Below are 20,201 nucleotides of genomic sequence, written 5' to 3'. Positions count from 1 at the left end.
CATACATACAAACATATATGTGTATATATTGTTATGTGAAGAACGTAGTAGTGTACAGTTTAAAGCTTGTCCACCATCAGATTCCACCCTCTGCTATCTAGTATTATACGTGCGTCCAGGTTTGCATTTGGGCATCGGCCGTGTGTGAGTAGATAATTAAGGAAATTTTGAGTCAACAAGGAGTACGGTTGGACATTTATTTTTTAATCACTCCAATTGTTTTCACATAATGTAGTTCTCCAGGTGTGCGGGTACTTGATTATTCCACAGTTTCCCTGCATTATGAGATCTAGTTGTGTTTCCTCAAGCGATATCTGAATATTGTCTCCGCAAGTTCACATTCTAGGCTTCAAGATGACCTCTGTCTGTGTGGAAACAATTGTAACGTCCAACCGTACTCCTTCTTGTTAACTCTAAACTTTGTCAATTATATATTGAATAATATATATATATATATATATATATATATATATATATATATATATATATTCAATATATAATTGACAAAGTTTAGAGTATATATATATAATGTATGTATACGTACACATAATCAGTGATATAGAATATGGAGACTTGGTCATACTCATGATTTGTTTCCTCTTATAATTTCAAACAGCATTATTTCTAGACTTGTTAAGACCTACATATGTTTCCACTACACAAAGTTCAGGCAGTTGCACATGCAACCAGGCATGATTTTCTGTGCAACTTCTTCAAGGTCTGTCCATTTGGTTAGATTTGAAGCAAACTAAATACAGTTCGTTAGTTGGTTAATTAGGGTTCAGGGCAAGATAGGGGCAGTTGTTTTTAAACTGAGATCTGATCTGATTGTAAGCTTGCACGGTTGACCTGTTTCATATTTGTTGCTCTCCGAAGTCAGGACTCTATCTAACTAGGTCAAGGTTGATATTGTTTTGGCATACCTGTTTATGTATTGTAGGAGTTGACAATCTCATATTCAAATGTAGTGCTTGTCATGTAAGGTTTTTAGTTATTCATATATTTATTGACTGTGTTATTTATATTTGGTAGTATAAGATGGATAGTATATATGTTAGGTAGGTTATGAAGGGCTATGGACATTTTGAATTTAGGGTATGTTCTTCTATCCTTCCCATAAAACTGTGGCTGAGACATTGAGCTATCTCGAACTTTTCTTAAATGTTTTGCTATGTTTATGCAAGCATCTTAAGGCCTGTTCAAGTTTGGTATTAAGTAATTTGTGCCTCGATATGACTATTTGGTAGATATTTCCTTTATACATAGCTCACATCTACCTCCTCATGCACAGTATGGTGTAGCTGTACTGATTATTTCCCACCCCATGGTATAGTTATGTTTCTTTTGTTTAATGGACCAGATTGGTTTGCTCATATATATATATATATATATATATATATATATATATATATATTGCCCCAAACCCACATATTAAATTGTTATTTATTAATGTAAATGTTCAACAAAAATCATTCATTTCATTATATGTCTCAATATTTAGTATAAATTTCAGGAAGAAATAAACCTGACTATTTACTACACACAACACATGTTAACTCTCTATTGTTCTCGTATGGAGGACTTGGCAATGAACCAACGATAGCTTGTACGTGGTATAATAGAGCACCATTCAGATTTTCGTATCCTTTGGTATTAGCTTCAGCTTCTTTGTCGACACATATATATTCAGTTCTACCTGCATGCTTTATATATTCGCTCATCAAATAACCTGAATACTCTTTTTGCCATCTACCAACACATTCTTTTCGAGCTGGAATCATCATAACTGAAGCAGGTCTTTTAGTCTCACAGACTGCACAAGGGACATCCTGATCATGCAAAGCGTATGGTTTAGGTGCAAACATTCCAAATTTCGGACTTTTCGAATATTGTGATAGTTCGTATTCGACACCGTATATAGCGCCAGCGGTTTCACAAGTGTTTGTGTAATTACCCCATTGAGGTTTCATTGGTAGACACAAATAGCTACTTCCACTTCCACTGTGTGTGTAATGCGCTCCAGCTGCAACTCCTGTCAACATATATATGAAATGATTTGAGTGTTAGTTTTTGAAATCTATAAATCAAATTGAAATATCTAATGAATCAAATAAATGAGTACAATGGAGAACAGTTGTTCCAATGTAGCATTCTAATCTAATTAACATTCATCAATTATCGTTAACAAACCAATATCGGGTTCTAGTGAATTAAATAAGAGTTAATTAATTATACTTTTCACTTATTTCTTCTCAGAAGACGAATCAAAAGTTGTTTTAAAAAAATAGTATCTTGAGTAAAATCCATGCTTCAAGTTTTATTTCTGGGAAACTATTTGTAACGTTTAGTAATCTAGAAGTGTGTTGTGTTGTAGTGTGGAACTTCTCGAGACACAAATAACGAATGTTGGGTTGGAGCATTATATATGCTTACCTGAATAGACTTGGATAGATCTTCTAGAAGTGCAATTTTGTTTTCCCCAATGTGTGTATATGGCACCAGACTGAACAACTGTAAGAGAAATATGTGGTTTATATATAGAGTAGTAGAGATACCCGACGTTGCTCGGGATTAAATTGGTATAGGTGAAACATCTGATGTGGAGAAGTGCAGCATTGACAACAAAACATTTGTGGAGTAAATGATGGGCTAATTTGACTAAGCAACATGTCGTGAGTCCGTATGGAGGATTCCAGGCCCTAACCTCTCTTGGAAAATCGTACAGTTCACAGTTGAATCAATGTAGGTGTAATGGAGATATTTATGTAAATGGATACATTTCAGAAAGGAGCTGCAATGGAAGACGGCAACGGTGAAGCGAACTGTTGAAATGTTGCAGAAGTGGAAGGGTTGATATTGGGTTGTTTGTGTGGCTGTAGAATAAGAAACAGAAAGTGAACCTATGCAGTTACATGAGAATATGTAGTAATGAATTAGTTGAGAAAATAATGTGTAATAAGGCTTACAGCATGGTTGGTGGTGGGAGTAATTGGAGATAAAGCAAAATATATTTATCTTAGCTACAATGATAGAAGAAAGCCTGGAAGATTTCATAGTTTTGTTCCCATGCAACCAAAAAATTGTATTTAAAAATTGTGAGGTAAAATATCATGCAAGAAAATATAAGGCAAAAAATTAGATTTAAGTATAATTAACTTTTTTTTTTTAAAAAACAAACTATATTTTATTTAAGCTTAAATGATAGAACACAATTCAAGGAATTTCATGGTATCAATCTCATGCAATGAAGTTTTAAAAGGAAAATGTTATGCGTATTTGTTTTTCAAATTTGAGGGTGATAATATAGTTCTATACTTTTTTTATGAATATAAGGGGTCTTCTAATATCTGTCACCGGCGTCTTTGAGGTCAGGAAAAAATTATCAACACCACCCACCACTAATTAACACATTTGACACATTATTAATTAGCATAATGGTATAATAGCCTGGAAAAAACATGGATTACATGCAAGCAAAGGAAATACTATTCTTAAGATTATAAACCTGGAAATGTACAGGGCAAGTTATTACATTTGGTAAAGTACAGAACAAGAAAATTTTTACTTAAAATATCGCAGCTAAAGATAAAATCTGAATATTAAAAATTATTTGATTTTAATTTACAAAGTAACGTTATAATTAAAAAAAGGTACCATCATTTTGTTAAAATATTTACACACTAGAATACTAAAAAAGCAAGAGTCAGGAGTAGCAATATAGCTAAAGTTTTTAGCAAAGTAGAATAGTATATTTGGTAAGCAAATTCATTATGCCAAAAATAGGCATTGGGTCAAGACTAAAAATGTGAAGACTTGGTAATAACTCAAGCAAATTTTACTGTAATATATAACTAATTTTTGTATTATTCTAATAACTAATTATGTACTGCTATTAATTTTTATAACCTATCTTTAAATTTCTAATTAATAATTTTAAAAAATGAATATTTTTTCAAGTGCCAAAAATATTTTGAGTTATTTTTTATTCTTAATAGAGGTAATTATGTGGAGTTACATGGCCTATGGGCTAGAGCAGCGGACTCGGGATCGCGGCTTCGAATCTGAGATGGGCGGCTCTAGCAAAAGGTAATAACAAACTTTTGCTGACTCTTTCGCCATAACTTTCTCTCACTCTTTCCTCCTGCATCCCGTCCAGAAAATGAATTTATCTTTGTGCATAATAATACACTAAGCTCCAAGTGACGCCAACGGAGTACAAGACAGTGATTCGCCAAGCTTTTTTGCCATGTCTTTGGGAGATAACACCTTGGTTGTTTGCACTCAACAGGAGCTACAGAGAAAGCAGTAATCAAAACACAGCATCTCATGACAGTATGCTGGAATTTCTGGAAAACACGCGTCTGTATTCTTGCTTTACGTACTCCATTCTGTTTTTATCATTGATTGGATCCTCTTTGCTTTGTGCACTCATACTGAATTAATTCGAGCATTATGGCGCGGTGAGGCTCAGTTGCCATCAGTAAATGTTTTCTAGCTGCTTAGTTCCAAAATGACCTGAATATTTTATAAATATAAGCAAGTTTTAATGCGAAACAATTAAAGGCTAAATGTTCTGCTCTAGTACCTGACACTGTATGCTACATTTTTTGAAGTTATAATGTCTGCAGTGTTCCATTGAGAATTTGTGTGTGTGTGTAGGGGCAGATTAGAAATGTGGAGAAACTATTTGAAGTTGTGTCAGATGTTTGAAAGATTCTCTTCAAAACAGTCTGCCAATCTCCAACCGGACACTGCATACTACCACGCAGATTTTTTTGTACTATATGCAGTATGTAACGTTGTTTGTAGCACAGGTGAAGTGGTAAGTGACATGGAAGGAAGAGTTAGGGCTGTGTAGATGAGTGGTGCCATAGAGAAAGAGACAGGTGTTTCAATGGAAGCAGTAACATTCAAAGAGTCCAGGTTGGATATAGAGAAGAATGAAATGACTATGATCCAGAAGGGACTGGAATTAAGAGAATGCTTAGGGAAGATATGGGATGTGGCAGGACCGAGTAGGAGGAGAGCGACACCTCATAAAATGTTGTGGCCAAACAGTATTCGCAGAGGAAGTTTACTTTCCCTTTGAAGAGTGAGAAAACATGAAATAGCCATTTCCTTCATCTCTGCAAAGAAAATATGAAGAATAAACAGGGAGAGAGAGAAAGGGAGAAGGCAACAGTTTATAATACGTGTAGAAATAAAGACAGCTGTGAATACAATAGCCATTAAAATGCAAAACTTACCGGCTCTTGGTGTAGGTGGAATACTCGTAGTCTGAAATTACATAGGAAACGTATTTTGATGTCAGATATGCATGTTGTGTGTGTATGCATACATACATGCATATGTGTGTGTGCGTGCACTGCAACTCATCAAAGGTGCATGTACAGTACATAGAATTATGTATAAAAGTCAGGAAAGTGAACAGTGTATGAGTCATGATATACATGGGTGCATGCATATGGAGTGGCGGGTGGGGGGGGGGGATATCAGGTTTTGTGTTGGTGAATTTCAGGCAACATGGAGGATTTAAAGGAAGCAATGTCTTGGCAACTAACAACTGATGCTGGTAGTTTGTTCCATGCTTCAGCGACTCTGAGTGTGAAGAAATGTTTCTGAAAGTCATGGGAGCTGTGCTGTTTTCTGACTTTGTAGAGCATGCCCACATGTGTATTAGACACATGGAGCTCAAAAAGGTGATTGAGGTGGTTGTTGGTGCGATGGTTAATAATTTTGTGGGTGTTTACTAATTCAGTTGCCAGACATCAGAGCTTCAATGTATCCATGCCCAGGGAAGAAGCAAGGTGTTTAGAGTATGGGAGATGCCTGATGGAAGGCATTTGCTTGGTTGCATGTCTCCGAACAGTTTCCAGGAAGTCAATGTCCTGAGCAAGATAGGGGTTCCAGACAGGTGATGCAAATTCCAAGTGTGGCTGCACCATAACCATATACAGCCTTTAAAAGATAGCTGGAGAGCTGCTGAGTGATGCCCAGACACCCTCGGCCTTCTTGACAATTTTAAATTGTTTGTGTTGTAGTTCAGTTCCATTTCAAACCTGATTGAGCACATTCTTGTTTCAAAGTGTCCCATCTATCGATATGCCATTTCTTTTTATGTTTACTCTCTATATAAACAAAATTGGACTCGGATACAAATGCTAGAAATAATATGGAAGGACAAAAGGCCTCTAAAAGTGTTTTGTACATCATAAATGTGTAGATAAAATATTTGCCGGAATTAATATGAAATTTGGATTTGGAAATGTACCAAGGCAAGACTGAAGATAGGAGAAAGAAGAAAACAAATATTATAATAGGTCAAACGAACTGAGATACTACGAGTTATTACAATACAGACACCCAAATACTTGGGTTGCAGTAATTACAGCTGAGAACAAACAACATAGGCGAATGAAAAATGTTCAGGAAAGAGTTCTGATGAGAATTAGTTTAATACTTAAAACCAGGGCTGGATTAAAACTCACAGAAACCTTAAGCACTTGAAATATTTTGGGGCCCCATGTACATGTAATTGAAAACAAAAATAAACTATAAAATAAATTTTTGTTTTTCAAAATAAAGCAAAACTAACAATGAGATGGTAAATTTTTTTTTTTTGTATACTACCTCTGTATTTATCTTTGATTAGATCCTCTTTTACTTGTTTGAGTCATTTGACTGTGGCCATGCTGGAGCACCGCCTTTAGTCGAGAAAGTTGACTTATTCTTTGGAAGCCTAGAACTTATTCTATCAGTCTATTTTGCCGAACTGCTAAGTTACAGGGACATAAACGCACCACCATCGGTTGTCAAGCAATGTTGGGGGGGGACAAACACAGGCACACACACACACACACACACACACATATATATACACCGGGCTTTTTTCGTTTCTGTCTACCAAATCCACTCACAAGGCTTTGGTCGGCCCGAGGCTATAGTAGAAGACACTTGCCCATGGTGCTATGCAATGGGAATGAACCCGGAACCATGTGGTTGGTAAGCAAGCTTCTTACCACACGGCCACTCCTACTGTGCCTATCGTCATAATTAATCTTAGGTAACATTTCTGCTTCTAAGAAGAGATAAAGGCATCCCATATATTATTTAAGCAAGTTTAAAGTGATTTCTTTCCTACTGTAAACCGTTTACCATTTCTCTGGTAAATGCCATAAGCATTTCCCTTGCTTCCATAATCATGTGCTTATTTTGCTCGGTGCATAAGACAAGGCTAGATGCCAAAAAATGGGATTATAGGTGTCAATACTCTATATATCTATTAATCAGTTTTAATCTTCTCAGCAAAACACTGAACATTCTAGCAAGACTAAATCTCATCTCATCTAGGTTGTCCCATAAGGGTTTCGGTTGCACATACTATAGGAGTTACAGGGTGCTGCTCCATGTGGCCAGCAAGACTAAACTGGGGAGAAAATACTTTTTAAAGTTATTTTTGAAGATTTTCTGTATAAATTAGAGCCTGCACTGAAAGTGACGGCATTCGTATATGAATACATCTATGTAAACAATGCGATCCAATAAAGAAAATTAAGTGTGTATATGCATATTGCAAGCATTCTTGCTCCTTCTTCACCACAACATCCAAGCTATTAGCCATCTTAGAACATTTTGCTTAAATAACCACAATTGGATAGAGCAATCTCACATAATAAACACATTTCTGGCAACTGGTACATACATATTAATTGCTGGTATGAACGCCGCAGTTCCTTAAGCAACCATAATGTACTACCAAGTGTATTAAAGGCTTATAAATCAATACTGTAGCCCCCCCCCCCCTGTGTTTGCAGTATGATCTTTTTAAAGTTATTTCTGCTGAATTTCCAACAATTAAAGGGAAAAAATAACGAATGCATCAGCCATGACCTATCACAGATCTGTTATGTTTATCATTACAGTGGAGTGGGAATTTAATACAGCCAAAAGTCTATTGTAAGATGTTCATAATCTATATTATATAGAATAATGGAAATTAATTACAAAAATAAATACAAAACACAAACAAAATATATTTTCAAGGAGCCCAACAATTAAAAAAAAAAGAGATGTGAGGGACAGTCGCAAGGAGAAAAGGGGACAAAAAACAAAAATTGGAGAAAGTTATAAACCTCATCTAAAATTGTGCCTAGCAAAGAGGAACCCCGTATGTTGGCAATGTGCAAAGTATGACCAATAGATAAACTGTATAATGGTATTAGAAGTTGAAACTAAAAGTTTAATGTAACGTAGGATGAATGTAATGAAGCAGATTACATTAAATGCAGGATTATGTGGAGATTTAAGAAGACAAAACTGACAACGTCGTCTCTAGCCAGACTTAGCCAACGAGTATATATATGTGTAGGTATAAAAAAAATGGCATTTTATTTTACACTCTGGAAATTATGGTAGCATTATGAAATACAGTAATACCTCGACTCTGGCAGGTGTTACGTTCCAAACCCCACTGTGATAGGTGAAAATTCGTGAAGTAGAAATAATACAGTACTGTATATATATATTTTTTTTCATTATTTTTATTATTTGTATATATTTATTATAAATGCAAAACATCAGCACTAAGGAATTGATGTAAGCTTAAAATGATAAACCATGATTGGTGAACTGCAATATGATGAGGGATTAGTGTAATGTGGTGTGTGTTAATCAGTGCAGACATGGAGATCAATGATAATTATCATCACTGGTACCGAAATGGATATGTTTTTCAAAAGACAATACAATATCTCTCATAGCACTGAAGAAATTATTCAAATAAAATTATCTGGAAATGGAGATAAGAACTGTGAAGGGACTGAAAACAGAAACAATTCCGATAGTAATAGGTTCTTGGGAATAATACAAGCAGAGAAATTCCGAAACAAAACCTCAGAACTAGATTACCATTTGTGGAGTTAGTGAAGATGGCCGAGTCTACAGATTATTGTACGTGTGTGGGTTTAAAATCATTATTCTTGGTGTTACTGCTAGTAAGTGTATAGATTATTGGTATTTGTAATCCATAAATGCATCAATCTATCGCAGGGATCACCAAACTACGACCTGCGAGGTCAGTTCATCCGGCTCGCACCGCGTTATACCTTTTGTGTAAATACCTGCAATGAGAGGTCATTTGCCTCTGATATGACACCAGTTTTTCGAACAACATATGTCTGTGAGCAAACATTTTTCAAAAAGGAATTCTGTGAAGTCAGCACATCGAACGAGGTTGACTGCTGAACATTTGAAAGCAATTCTCTTGGTTGGATACAGCAATTCCAAAGCAAATATTGATGATATGTTAAAAGCTAAACACCAATTTCACAAATCTCACTAATCGTTTCTACTCTTATGAGATTCTGATATTTATGCACACTGGGTGTGATGTAACTATTTTATTGTTAACATCACCTTTGATAACTTTTTGGTAAATAAATATGTTTATTGTCTTTATTTTTTGTGTATTCATTGTATTGTATTAAACAAAATGATTATGTGGTCTGTGCTTGTCATTCTCTGAGTTATCTGGCTCGCCATGAAAAAAGTTTGGTGACACCTGATCTACTGTGATTGCCACAGATGTATTATAGTGATTTCTGCTTCCACAATATCGAATCAAACGTATTTGTTAAGTGTTCTTAATGTTCAGTACACATCTTATCAATGAATAATTTTGTCCACATATCATATAAACCCTATCCCACCTTTGGTAATTGTACGTAGAATGCGTATAAATCAAATAATCTTACCGTTGCAATGGATCTTTTCTCTAACTCTGATATACGTGAGGTCTGATGCAAGAAATTTACAGTCATCATAACAAACATCACACCAACCAAAATCAGAGGAATGTTGAGTTTCAGGTGTAATCTGGCAAAATAATCGCGTAGTTTTGAAGCAGAAATCATTTTGTTGGCGGTTGTGGTATCTTCTACAACAGAGAAATTTTGTACTTGGTGTATACCAGTCAAAGGAAAAGCAAACTGTAAAATTTCTGCTCTTGGGTTGATATATATATGTGTGTGTGTATACCAACAAATTTTCAATTTCCTGTTGATATACGTATATAGTACAGACACACACACACCCTAATTGGAAATAGCAGATAAGTTTCACTTTAATAGTTTCACTTTAATAGTTTCACTTTAATAGTTTCACTATTAAAGTGAAAGTATCTCACATTACAATAGAGAGATTTCATTGTTTGACTTCTGGCACGTAATAGTGAAATGGTGTAAGGGATAAGAGATTGCTCTGGGCTCGCATTAGGCAAGAAGTTGAAAGTTTTTTAGGCGCATAATACTACATGGACCCTAATTAAGGCATGTGTAAAATTGGAATGAAATCGGTTGTGTAATTTTCAGGTTTTAGGGATTCACACAAACAGACATACACACACAAACATTCTCATCTTTATCTAAAGATGAGAATGTATGTGTGTGTGTGTCTATATATATATGTGTATATATATATATATGTGTGTATATATATATATATATGTGTATATATATATATATATATATGTGTATATGTATATATATGTGTATATATATATATATATATATATGTGTATATATATATATGTGTATATATATATATGTGTATATATATATATGTGTATGTGTATATATATATGTGTATATATATATATGTGTATGTGTATATATATATGTGTATATATATATATATATATATGTGTATATATATATGTGTATATATATATATGTATATATATGTGTATATATATATATATATATATATGTATACATGTATACATGTATTTGTGTATATATATATGTATATATGTATACATGTTTGTGTATATATATATATGTATATATGTATTAAAGTTTATGCATATATATATATATATATATATATATATATATATTTATTTATGTGTTTCAGCCAAGTGGCTGCGGTCATGCTGGTGCACCACCGTATATGTTTATATATGTATATGTATATTTGTTTATCTATATATATATATGTTTATAAAGGTGTAGGTAGTAACTCTATAAGATGTACCCGGTGCAAGCTAAGAGGTGCAGCAATATCAAAGGCAGATTAACTACGAAGTTAGTTTTTGTATGTGGCAGATGTTCAGGTGCAATAAACACTGTAAACAAACAGGAAACAACTTCTATCTCATTCCAGGGAGAAAAACTAGAGGTAGTCGATAGCTTCTGCTATCTGGGTGACCAAGTTAGTAGTGGGGGTGGGTGCGCTGAGAGTGTAACTGCTAGAATAAGAATAGCCTGGGCCAAGTTTAGAGAGCTCTTACCTCTGCTGGCGACAAAGGGACTCTCACTCAGAGTAAAAGGCAGACTGTATGACGCATGTGTACGAACAGCCATGCTACATGGCAGTGAAACATGGGCTGTGACTGCTGAGGACATGCGTAAGCTCGCAAGGAATGAAGCCAGTATTCTCCGCTGGATGTGTAATGTAAATGTGCATACCTGTCAGAGTGTAAGTATCTTGAGAGAAAAGCTGAACATAAGAAGCATCAGTAGTGGTGTGCAAGAGAGACGATTGCGCTGGTTTGGACATGTGGTGAGAATGAATGAGGATAGCTGCGTGAAAAAGTGCCACTCCCTAACAGTTGAGGGAACCCGTGGAAGAGGTAGGCCCAGGAAGACCTGGGCTGAGGTGGTGAGGTAAGACCTTCGAACATTGGGTCTCACCGAGGCGATGACTACTGACCGAGACCTTTGGAAATGTGCTGTGCGTGAGAAGACCCGGCAAGCCAAGTGAGATCGTTGCCAGGGCCCCTGCACTGGCTCTTGTGCATGTGGCACATAAGATGTACCATCCTGAGCGTGACCGTTGCCAGTACCGCCTGACTGGCCTTGTAGGGTTTTCGAGCGAGATCGTTGCCAGTGCCCCTGGACTGGCTCTTGTGCGGGTGGCACATTAAAGACACCATTTCGAGCGTGGCCGTTTTCGTGCGGGTGACACGTAAAAGCACCCACTACACTCTCTGAGTGGTTGGCGTTAGGAAGGGCATCCAGCTGTAGAAACTCTGCCAAATTAGATTGGAGCCTGGTGTTGCCATCCGGTTTCACCAGTCCTCAGTCAAATCGTCCAACCCATGCTAGCATGGAAAGCGGACGTTAAACGATGATGATGATGATGATGATGATGTATATGTATATGTATATAGTAATAATATTAGGGAATAAAGAATTAATCCAGCCTTGCAACTTATGATTTTATATAATCCTAGTTCAGTTCTCACTTTTATACTTTTACTCATTATATTATTGTATTAATTTTTACTGTCCAATTTATAATTTATTTGATTTTTAGATTAATATTTTTATGATGATTGTTTCTTTATATGATATAGTGTGGATTATTAAAATTATTTAAATTTTAGATTAATATCTTAGATAAGTATTTATATGGTATATGCCTCACAGCATGGTTTTGGACGGGTTCTTCGTTGACTGAGTTGTAGAGTGGTGGTTTGTCTCTAAATTAGTTATATATATATATATGTGTGTGTGTGTGTGTGTGTATATCATCATCATCATCATCATCGTTTAACGTCCGCTTTCCATGCTAGCATGGGTTGGACGATTTGACTGAGGATTGGTGAAACCGGATGGCAACACCAGGCTCCAATCTAATTTGGTAGAGTTTCTACAGCTGGATGCCCTTCCTAACGCCAACCACTTAGAGCGTGTAGTGGGTGCTTTTACGTGTCACCCGCACGAAGGCCAGTCAGGCGGTACTGGCAATGGCCACGCATAGTTCAAGCCCACAGCAACATAATATCTCCTCCACTATTTAAGTATTACGTGTCAAAAGTGAAACAAAAACACTCATGTCAAATACTTTCACTTTCAAAATGAAACTATTCCACTAACTGAAACAATCACATTTCGATACTATAATGACAGATACTTTCACTTTAATGGTTTCAGAGAGAGAGATGTATATGTATACATATAGATGTATATGTACACGTATATGTATAGATATATATAGAGATATAGATCTATATGCATACATGTATATGTATACATATGTGTAGATGTATATATAGATGTACAAGTAATATGTACACATATATACACATATATACATGCATACAGATATCTATACATATATACAATCACACACACACACATACACACAAACGCACACATTAATCATTTGTTTTTTTTATCCAAAACTACGTAAAAAGTACTGAATGGATCTTTATGAAATTTAGAAATTATATTCAATGCATAACGGCCATAACCACCATGAAAATTCATATATTTTTGATGTTGATGGAATTTTAACCATACAGATTACACACAAATAAAGTAATATTTCTAAAATTTCTTCTTAGAAGTCACAAAGACCCCTTCATGGGGACTTCACACCCACAATTTACTCATTTTTCCTAAGCAAAGACGAATACAGTTGTACTATTGGAACCTATAGGGTCACCCGAACATAACAGATGAGCATTATTTGTAATTCAACGGTACAACAGTGTAAGACTATCCTTTTAAGATATACTTACATTGTGATTTCTGCAATGTGGTGCATAGATTGTCAAGAAAATGAGACGCATTTTTGCCTCCACTTTTTATTATCACTGGGTCACACATAGTCCCCAGTTGGTAACATTGATTTCAAGGCCTTCCCAGCTGAGTGACTGGTTGTTCTAAGACTTTTATTGATTGTAAATTTTTTCTGCAGTTACCTATCGGTATAGTGGTCATTTGCAAACTCCAGAGGCGACACTTTCATTTCCCTTTACTCCAAACGTCACACGTTCTTATTTCAATTGGGTCATGCCCTTCCAGTTGCTATAGATCCGTAATGCATCTTACAGCTGTGCCTGTCACCTGTATGGTGAGGAATAGGGGTCCTATCTTATACTGCACCGTAGCAGTCTCCTTTGCAAATCTATAGAAAGCCTTGGGGTTTGTTTTTATGCTTTCTACTGCTCTCTTTTCCTTCTCTGTTCTCTCCTTTTCATGGGAGAGTTTAATTTTGTTTTCTATTTCTAACAGTGTTAGTTTTAATTTAGCCCTTTTCCTATCCTCCAGTTCTCTATTTAACTGGTTTGAGACCTTTGTTCTGTGTCTCATAAGGATTTTCCTGTCTCTAGGAATTCTATTGGCATGTTTGCTGGTCTTTCTATATGGCACGTATTTGGTGCATATGTCTTGTATGGTTGACATAAAATGACTTAGTTTGAGGTCATTGTCTTGTATAGAAAGGCTGTCATGCCAGTTTTGATTTCGAATCTCTCTGCGAATTGACTTCCAGTCCGCCCTGTGGAAATTCAGGTTGGATATTGCTTGAGTCCTCCTGGTGGGGTGGGTGTCAGTGGGTTGTCTAGGACCATACATAGTTAATTCTATAATGTTATGATCTGAGAGAGATGTGGGCGTTATTTTCACATTATGGATTAGGCTCACATTGTTTGTGAAGCAGAGATCCAAAATATTGCTTCCCCTGGTTGGTTGGAGTATCACTTGTTCCATGAACAGCATGTTGGATAGTTCTAGCAATGATTTTGCCTGGCTTTGTTCATGCAGTGATATCCCAGAGAGGATGTGACCTTCAGGCCATTTATATTTATATATATATATATATATATATATATATATATATATATAAATAAAAAAATAAATAAATATACATACATATATATATATTTATTTATTTATTTATGTGTTTCAGCCAATTGGCTGCGGTCATGCTGGTGCACCACCGTGATTTTCACGTTCCTTGCATGGCTATTCTCTCCCACCTGACATGGTCCAATCAACAGTTTTGTTGGCACATCTGGTGTATAAGAGAATTTGACATAGCTGCCCTAAACTGCGTCTCATTACAAGCCATTGGTTCGTCTGGCATCGTGGAGAGGAAAGTGTCAAGTTTTGTCTTGAAGACCTCCGCATCCATGTCTTGCATGTCTCTCAAATGTTTTGGCAGGGCATTGAAGAGCTGAGGTCCTCTGAAACCGAGGCTGCTGCAGTATCTCGTTCTTATGTGAGATGCAGTGGACGGTACCTTTGGCACCATGCAGTGGCAACCCGTGCGGGCATTCCTGTAGTACTTGATGCCAAAGTTTGGCACCAGTCCTTCCAGTATTTTCCATATGTATATTATTACATATCTCTCCCGCCTGCGCTCCAGGGAGTAGAGACCTAGTGCCTTCAGTCGCTCCCTGTAGTTCATCTGTTGGACTGTGGCGATCTTTTTTGTATAGTGCCGCTGAATTGCCTCAAGTTCTGCTGTCCGCTTAACACTGTGTGGTGACCACAACTGAGAGCAATAGTCTAGGCGGCTCAGAACAAATGTCTTCCACATAGTCAACATGACTTTTTGATCCCTTGTACGGAATGTCCTCAGTATCCACCCTGCCAGTTGTCTGCACTTTGCTGTCAACTTGACAATGTGCATGTGAAATGATGCATCACTGCACATGTTGATGCCCAGATCTCTTACTGTTTGTGGTTCTGGGATTGCAGTACCTTCAGGCCCTGTGTATGCCAGTTGGGAGGTGCTTGTGGTCTTGTAGCGCAGTACTTGAAATTTTTTTGCATTGAACTGCATATTATTTTGCTCTGCCCACTTATATATTGCATTTAGGTCATTCTGCAGGCTTACAATATCATCAGGATTCTTTATTGCCTGAGATATCTTTGTGTCATCAGCATAGCTAGTGACAGTGGCTCTCCAAGTGACCGTGGGCATGTCCAGAAGGGCCACTATGAACAGTAGTGGCCCCAGAACAGTTCCTTTAAGATAAAAGACTCAGAACTAGATTTTGCCCGTGCTGTCCAGGTTGCCATTGAGACTGAAGACGCAGCAAAGGTTGCAAAAGAAACTGTATACGGTTCCAAAACCAAGCAGGTGTACAAGGTCCAGCAGAACAGGAATAAGAGTCCTCAAAAGAAACATCAGCAGTCTTATTCCACAAACCAGGAGAAATGCTACCGATGTGGAAAGGCCCACAAAGCAACAGACTGTCCTTTCAGGGAAACCAAATGTCATTTTTGTGATAAAAAGGGTCATTTGCAAGCGGTGTGTAGGAAAAAACAACATCAGCAACGCAATGGCCATTCACAAACTCCCGTGAAAAGAATCACAAAAGCTGAGCTAGTCAAGGCGATCCTAGGTGAAGTTTCCCGAGACACTCACAGTTTAATTGTGCCAGTAACAATCCAGAACAGACTGTTCACAATGGAATTGGACACTGCTACTACAGGCAATTTTGTTTCCTTGTCAGTCTGGAAACAACTTGGAAGACCAAAGCTGCAAGATGTCAAGCATCGCTATGAATCTGCCAGCAAGCACAACCTGCCTGTTCTAGGAACTTTCATGGGCCAAACCAAGGATCCAACAACTGGTAAGCAGGATCTTATACCTTACATAGTCACCAAGATCTCTGATCTTAATTTGCTGGGTCGGAATGCTATCCAGACTCTGGGAATTTCCGTAGACACTGCTCTAGGTTTGAAAAGCATAGACAGCCAAGCTAAGAGGGAAGGTGCAGAAGGGATGTATCCAAAGACCTCAAGCGAGCCCTATGTTTCCCTGCAGCAAGATTGTCACAACATGTGTGATGAATTTCCAGATCTTTTCAAGCAAGAATTGGGATGTCTCAAGAACTTTGAACTGGAAGTGAAGTTCAAATCGGACGCAACACCAGTCTTTCACAAGGCACGTCCGGTCCCATTTGCTCTTCGTGATGACCTGGCCAAAGGTTACGAAGAAGGCATCGCCAAGGGAATCTGGAAGCCTGTTCAATTCAATGAATACGGAACGCCAGTGGTACCGATTCGTAAAGCACACGCTTCAAGCAACCTGAAGCCCAAACTACGGATTTGTGGTGACTACTCTGTGGGAATTAATGACCAACTTGCTGATCACCGTCATCCAATGCCACTCCCTGCTGAACTGATGCAGAAACTCGGAGGTGGATTCGGATATACAAAGATAGACCTTGCTGATGCCTATAATCAGATCAAGCTGGCTCCAGAAAGTCAACGCAGACTCGCACTCAGCACTCACCGTGGAGTACTCCTGCAACAACGACTCCCTTTCGGAATTAAGTCAGCACCTGGTTACTTTCAGGAGATCATGGAAAACCTGACCCATGATCTACCTGGAGTGGCCGTCTTCCAGGATGACATGCTCGTCAGAGGGAAAGATGCAAACAGTCACTTAAACAACCTAAAGTGTCTGCTCACACGTCTAAGCGACAATGGACTCAGATGTCGCCGTGAAAAGTGCCAGTTTGCACTACCCAGTGTAGAATACCTTGGACACATTTTGTCGGCTGAAGGGATCACTAAGGGATCCAAAGTCGAAGCAGTCTTAAAGATGCCACGTCCAACGAACGAATCAAGCTTGAAATCTTTCCTAGGTTCAGTTCAGTTTTATGGAAAGTTTATCCCAAACCTAGCCAGTATAGCAGAGCCACTCTATTGCCTTACAAAAAAGTCAACTATTTGGAAGTGGGGAGATGAGGAACAGTCAGTTTTTGATCACTTGAAAAATGTACTTTCATCAAGTCAAGTTCTGATACACTTCGATCCAAACAAAACTTTGCGACTGGCTTGCGACGCATCAAACGTTGGTATTGGAGCAGTCCTGTTTCACCGCTATCCTGATGGAAGCGAGCGCCCAATATCCAATATGTCCAAGACTCTCACTTCTGCACAGCGTAACTACAGTCAAATTCAAAAGGAAGCCCTAGCTATCATATTTGGCTTGCAGAAGTTTTACCAATATTTGTATGGTCGTAAATTCGTACTCGTGACTGACCACAAGCCACTGACATCACTATTCAGTCCGAGGAAAGGGATGCCACTTCTCGCTGCTAACAGACTAGCACGATGGGCCCTGTGGCTGAACCAGTTTGACTACACCATTGAATATCGGAAATCAGCAGATCATGGCAATGCTGATGCCCTCAGTCGCTTGCCATTCGGTGATGACAACGACTTTGACAGAAAGGAAAATGGTGAAGACATAGACATGGTGTGTGCCATCAAAGCTCTTAGAATTCAAGTCCAACCTGTGGATGCTAACGTCCTCCGTCAAGAGTCAGGGAAAGATCCAGTGATATCTACAGTGATGCGCTACGTCCGTGAAGGCTGGCCACCAAAGAACATGGAGATCAATGACGAATGTCATTGATATATATATGGCGGACATGACTTTTGTTTATTCATAACGAACATTGGGTGAGTGCGTTCTTTGTATGTAATTGAACAATAAATGTAATAATTAAATTGTATAACTCGTTATGTTATCTCTGTGAGTCAGTCCGAGGGAAACATAACACCAAGGACATCAACACTTGGACTCATGTTTTCGTCAGAAACGATGGCATACCATCGCAACTCCGGCCACCATATTCCGGGCCGTACAAAGTCATCAAACGAGAACCCAAGTATTTCGTCCTCGATATCGGAGGTAAACGAAATACCGTTTCGATTGATCGTTTGAAAAAAGGCTTCATCGAGGACGACTTACATTCAGTTCCCTCTGTTCCTCGAACAGACTCACCAACCCCAGCAAGCACTACAGATTCTGCACAACCCCGGCACACTAAATCGGGAAGAACTGTTCGATGGCCAGCAAGGTTTGTGCAAGTTTTTCGGGTAAGTCCCAATTCTCAACCTACCCATCTTCTTTAATGGAACGCATACATCAAAACATAACTCATATGACTGCATCACCTACATTCAAACCTAAAGAATTCAACGAACAATTTGTATACATAAAAGAAAACATTGTTCCATATCAGCGAAAAACTTTCTGTTTGAACATTTTACTGAACATTTCACAAGCGAACTTTTTCGATGAACATTCTTTCATTTTTTGCATGTACATATGTTTTGTTTTCTTTTTAAACTGTTTTGCTTTCTTGTAAAAATATTTTGTTATCTGACGTTTACACACACTTGCAACAGTCACATTCTCACTCGTGCTACCATTTGATCTTTTGCGCCACTGAAATACAACCTGCCTCTATTTAGACCTCTAGTGGGTCGAGCAATCAATAGATGCACGTCTCTTTCAACGCGCCAACATGTTTCTGCCTGGGCACATATATGCATTGCCCACCATATAGCACACACCAACAGTGAATCCTTGCTTCATATTTTTTTTATGTCCCATGTTTTTGACATTCACTTGTCTGTTGCACCTTGTAAAATTTTTTTGTGCATACACAAAAAGATAACATTTCCAAAATCGTTCGATCTCCGGCCTTCTCACTAGAAGAGGGGTAGTGTAAAAATTTACATTTCCTTCTCCAAGCCTAGATTCGAAACCGAATCTAAGAATTAGCGGTCGCCCAAACACGACAATCAACAGGCGCGAAAAACAGGTTTTCTTTGTCCTGTCAAAAAGTGATCGATCATCTCCCTTTGACCTTCGACCTTAGAATGTCAGGCGAAGTTCAACTGGTCAGCATCTAACCTATTTAGGTACAAACTCTGCTGCAGTATGTATGTCCTTCTAGCTGCCACGATTCTTATAAATAGAGTGGTCAGCAAGACGTCAGGACACACAGGGACAGACAGACAGGGAGACTGCTACTATGAGACCTCTGCTAGTGTGAGACAGAGATTTTCCTCCGGCCAAGCAAGATGAGAGAACGAACACACACACACACACACACGAACATATCCTGGTTCCATCATTTGTCTAGCAACTCGAAGCAAGTTGTTAAAATTGAATGTAGTGGCTATTAATATTTATTAACTCCAGCTAATAAAAATGTTATAATTGAATCAGTTACCACTTTGTCATTTCTCAGGCAAACACATGCCTATCGCACCGACAAATGTGGAGGTTTCTGTGTGTGGGGGTGTATGGGTGTATGTGGGTATGTGGGTATGTACACATGGGTATGCGCTTACGTATGTGCGCACGTGTTTGTAAATAGGTGTCTGCACGCTAGCAGACACATATGTAAACGCTCACTTTAATTACCTCCCCTCACCCACCCGAATGACTCCTTGACCACAACCTTTAGCATCACATCAGAGACACCCTCCCTTTATATTTCTATGTAAACTAGCGTTCTCATGCCTCTAAAGCCCGTGGGATAATATCGGTGACCCCGTCGTAACTCTATGTAAACAAACCTTCTGACGGTCACTGACCATGTAACACCTCAGCTGGTAAGTTACCCCTTCATTTCGCTTTTGTCTTGCTAC

The 20,201-nt window shown here is 38.0% G+C and overlaps 1 protein-coding gene and 2 long non-coding RNA genes across 4 annotated transcripts in view; 2 read left to right on the top strand and 1 right to left on the bottom strand.

Moving 5' to 3' along the window:
- Positions 1-1,372: 1,372 nt before the first annotated feature.
- Positions 1,373-10,057, bottom strand: LOC106874075 (uncharacterized). The gene is made up of 4 exons (XM_014921669.3): positions 9,753-10,057; positions 5,247-5,277; positions 2,434-2,511; positions 1,373-2,032 (listed from the first exon to the last, which is right to left on the bottom strand). The coding sequence occupies exons 1-4, from the start codon at positions 9,909-9,911 to the stop codon at positions 1,530-1,532; spliced, it is 771 nt and encodes a 256-aa protein (XP_014777155.1). The 5' UTR covers positions 9,912-10,057; the 3' UTR covers positions 1,373-1,529.
- Positions 3,969-9,456, top strand: LOC149130727 (uncharacterized). Its single transcript, XR_016238725.1, has 2 exons — positions 3,969-4,086; positions 9,049-9,456. It is a non-coding gene; the product is annotated as an uncharacterized LOC149130727 (long non-coding RNA).
- An 8,559-nt stretch (positions 10,058-18,616) lies between the features above and the next one.
- The window catches only part of LOC149130726 (uncharacterized), a 3,234-nt gene continuing 1,649 nt past the window's right edge, over positions 18,617-20,201 (top strand). Inside the window, exon 1 of one of the 2 annotated variants that reach the window (XR_016238724.1) lies at positions 18,617-18,635. This is a non-coding gene — a long non-coding RNA (uncharacterized LOC149130726). Of the gene's footprint in view, positions 18,636-20,031; positions 20,166-20,201 lie in introns of those variants that run through there. The other variant, XR_016238722.1, reaches the window with a different exon arrangement.

The sequence above is a fragment of the Octopus bimaculoides genome, chromosome 28, assembly GCF_046866305.1.
Source record: "Octopus bimaculoides isolate indiv1 chromosome 28, ASM4686630v1, whole genome shotgun sequence".
Classification (NCBI taxonomy): domain Eukaryota; kingdom Metazoa; phylum Mollusca; class Cephalopoda; order Octopoda; family Octopodidae; genus Octopus; species Octopus bimaculoides.
This window is presented reverse-complemented; position numbering and strand designations above follow the sequence as displayed.

Bases quoted from the DNA above. Each gene is read 5' to 3' on its own strand.
- LOC106874075 (XM_014921669.3), bottom strand. From the start codon at position 9,911: ATGATTTCTGCTTCAAAACTACGCGATTATTTTGCCAGATTACACCTG. The intron at 2,512-5,246 runs GTAAGTTTTGCA...TTTCTCTTACAG, and splicing joins TCCACCTACACCAAGAGCCG to TTGTTCAGTCTGGTGCCATA. The intron at 2,033-2,433 runs GTAAGCATATAT...ATATGTTGACAG, and splicing joins ATCTATCCAAGTCTATTCAG to GAGTTGCAGCTGGAGCGCAT.